This window comes from Prunus persica, chromosome G1 (assembly GCF_000346465.2).
Source record: "Prunus persica cultivar Lovell chromosome G1, Prunus_persica_NCBIv2, whole genome shotgun sequence".
Classification (NCBI taxonomy): Eukaryota; Viridiplantae; Streptophyta; class Magnoliopsida; order Rosales; family Rosaceae; genus Prunus; species Prunus persica.
Window position 1 is genome coordinate 10858464 of NC_034009.1, and position 3328 is coordinate 10861791.

At 37.7% G+C, this 3328-nt stretch overlaps 1 protein-coding gene across 1 annotated transcript; it reads right to left on the bottom strand.

The window, feature by feature from the left end:
* On the bottom strand, positions 1191 to 3105 carry LOC18793335 (protein SRG1). Its single transcript, XM_007223267.2, has 4 exons — positions 2711 to 3105; positions 2372 to 2619; positions 1950 to 2277; positions 1191 to 1702 (listed from the first exon to the last, which is right to left on the bottom strand). The coding sequence occupies exons 1-4, from the start codon at positions 2966 to 2968 to the stop codon at positions 1421 to 1423; spliced, it is 1116 nt and encodes a 371-aa protein (XP_007223329.1). The 5' UTR covers positions 2969 to 3105; the 3' UTR covers positions 1191 to 1420.

The window sequence follows — 3328 nt, forward strand, 5'->3', positions numbered from 1 at the left end:
CAATGTGGAAGGGAGAATTGAACTTAAGACATCTTCTAACAAATATCATGAGATTAAGAGTTAGTTGGACTTTCAAGTCTCTATTTTTTAGCATTTTTTAAGGATATGAACGATATTGGAGGAGGGGGGGAAATCGAAACTAAGAGCTCAGATGCAGGAGTATATGCTTTGAATCACTTGAGTTACAAGCCTCTTAATGTCTTAAATAACTTGTTACCAAACACTCATTGACTATTCATTGATAAGAAGTTTGTAATAAAAGATCTATAGAGGGTTTGATGAAACTTAGAATAAGAACACTTATTGGCACTTTAAAAAAAATCATCATGCTTTCGTCTAATATTTATTATTGTAAAGAAACTACACTTAAATAAGTGCATGATGACTTTTTTAAAGTGTCAATAATAATTTCTTTCTGAATTCTTCGAAAATTACATACAACCATTAAATTGTATATAGAAGCAAATGGGAACAGATTCTTGAATGTGTACAAATGTCATCAAACCATGTCTTGGTTAGTTAATTAATTTATTCCACTAAACAAATTGCATCATCAATTTGCTTTTCTTAGTGACATTGTTCAAGTTGCATAGGTCATGCTTGATTTATTGGTCTGAATTTTCTCGCGCAGGTACTTCCTTTGCCAAGTAGGTCTCCAGCTTTGTTTTCACTTTAGCATTATTTTATTTACACAAAGGACTTTGTAGTGGGCACAGAGCAATTACAAGCAGGCAGCAAACAAACCTTGTGTTCCTCTGTTTACCTCACCTCTCATGTCATGAATGTTTGAGCTTAGCTTTGTGCCCTACTTGTTGTTAGCACTCACTTGTCATTTCAGCTTTGAATCAACCAACAAAAAAAAAAAAAAAAACCCATCACGACACAACTTGCTTAGTGCTTCTTCCTTCACCCCAATAATGTGAACAGCAAAATTTTCCAGACATTTCCCACCATTGAGAAAAAGCTGACCCTCTTTTCCCTTCAACAATGGAAGACCGATAATTGTTGTCCATTTTCTTTTGGTGTTTGGTCTTTGATTCCTCCATATGATTGCATTGCATGCTTCTTTTTTTGTATATTAAGAATCTTATATAGAAAACAGTAAAAAGTGACATTTTCCTGTTTGATTCTTGTTTCCTTGTGCTTACAAGTACTGCTAGTTCAATGAGGCCATGAAAGACACAGACAAATTGACAAGAAAAGCTTGTAAACACAAAGACCCCACGAGGCTTCAACTGATTGGTAGGCTTGTACAAATTGTGTTGCACATGAACAGTGCAGCTCAATAATTTGCACTTGTTTGACATACATAAGCGCCGACTAGCTTTTTCTTTTTGGGCCTGAAATTTACAAGATTTGGTGAAGTGGGAACAGATTACAATGATACAGTGTGTACAGAGTTTAATAATGGGTTGGGCGACTAAATGGGGTCTGTTTTAACTAGTTTGAGTTTTTGATTTGAAATCTTGGCAAACTCCAAGGTTTTCTTGCCTTGCAACTTGTTGGTTACATAGTGTTTACTGTATTCTCCATGAATGTATCTTCTGTACTTGCATGGGTTGTTTTCATCCACCAGTTCTTCCATAGGTCCAAGCTCTATCTCATAGCTAGGAGCATAAAATGTCACAATTGAAAGGCGGTCTTTCTCCTTATTAGTCACTGCTCTGTGCTCCACACTCTTATATTTCCCATTTGTAAGAACCTGCATTTATTTTGATATTAGAAACTAATATATCCCAGATAAATCAACGGGTCTAGCCTAGTGAAAAATGACAGACTTGCAGATAATGGTTTTAAATTTGAATTCCCATGACATCTTGGGGTGTGTGTGTGAGAAACCCTCCTCTTCTTTGTAGTTTAGATAATCGCTTGTATAAAAAACAAAAATCATAGATACCAAAATTTGAACAAGAATCTATAACAAGATCAAATTGAAGATATTTTCTCACTTCTGTGGTGTCACCAATGTTGATTATGAGTGCATTAGGGATGGGCTTAACAGGAACCCATCTGTCATCTTTGAGAATTTGAAGTCCTACTGACGTGTCCTTCCCCTGCTGCAGCACTGTGAGGGCACTTCCATCTGAATGTGGGCTTAGACCTAAAACAAGGTCAGGTCTTGAACATGGAGGGTAATAGTTCATCCTTATGGCTTGCACAGTCTCCCCAAACATCTTTTCAAACACATCACCTTTTAAGCCAAGGCCCATGGCTATGTATTTCAGCAGATTCTGGCACAGTTTCCTTACTTCTTTTGAGTAAACCTCTACAGTTCCACTTCAGTGGAAGAAAAAGGTTCAGAGTTTACACTTGAGACTTGATTAAAAACAAGAGACTATAATAAACTTCGAAGCATAGCAAAATTTTTTACCTGAACTTTTCTGGTTCTGTTGGCCATAACATGGGGTTCCTTATAAAGTTGGGTTCAACCCCAAGAGCAAACATGTTGCACCAATCCAGTTTTTGGTCCTCGGATAGCACAAAAGCCTGCCCATATCCCTGAACAGTCCCAGGAGCCATTGCATACTTCTTTTTCTCTTCCAAAGGTAGCATGAAGAAGTCCTTGGCCACTTTCTCCATGCTCTCAAGCAGACTCAGATCAATCCCATGATTTATCACCTGTCATGTACAGTCACCACAGATCATTAGCCTCCATTTGACCATGTTTTTCAAAGCCAGTTACATAAAAAACTTTAATGTAAATTTGTACCTGGAAAAATCCCCAGTGCTCACAGGCAGCAGCAAGCTGAGAGATTTCACTTTTGAGTTCATCTGTGCTTCCTTTTGAAAGCTTTGAGAAGTTGATTGTGGGAATGTCACTAGAGCATGGCATGGCAGGGGCCAGAGTTGGCCTCTCAGCCATGTCCCTTACAAATCTGTCAGGAATTATGGTGGGCTTAGTCTTTCTCAGTTCTTGAACATCATCAATGTGTCCAACCTTGACGGAGGAGATGGGTATTGGGGCCATGGAAGCACAAAAATTTGGAGGCAACAAAATTAATCAAATTCTATTGATTGCTAGTTCTACTTGGTAGCTCAAGTGTTGTGGAAACCTGTATTTATAGGGAGAGAAAAAGCATAGATGTAGGCAGCTTTGTTTAAGGGGCTTCTATTTAATATTGGTATTGTTGTTGCATCAGAAATTGGTTGTGTGTTTTTGGGGACCTACATTATGCACTTTACAAATTAAGTCATACATGTATCCCATTAGACCAGAGGCTCAACCAAATGAGTAATGACCGGCAGGGTATTGGTTAATATCAAAGTTTAGGTACGAAGATTTGATGGACATACTAATAGAGGTATGAAAGTTGTAAGAACATCATAT

What these genes read in the sequence shown, in the direction of transcription:
- LOC18793335 (XM_007223267.2), bottom strand. Translation starts at nt 2,968, where the DNA reads ATGGCCCCAATACCCATCTCCTCCGTCAAGGTTGGACACATTGATGAT. An exon ending in AGCACTGGGGATTTTTCCAG is followed by an intron (nt 2,620 to 2,710) that starts GTACAAATTTAC and finishes TGTACATGACAG; the next exon opens with GTGATAAATCATGGGATTGA. An exon ending in ACATTGGTGACACCACAGAA is followed by an intron (nt 1,703 to 1,949) that starts GTGAGAAAATAT and finishes AAATAAATGCAG; the next exon opens with GTTCTTACAAATGGGAAATA.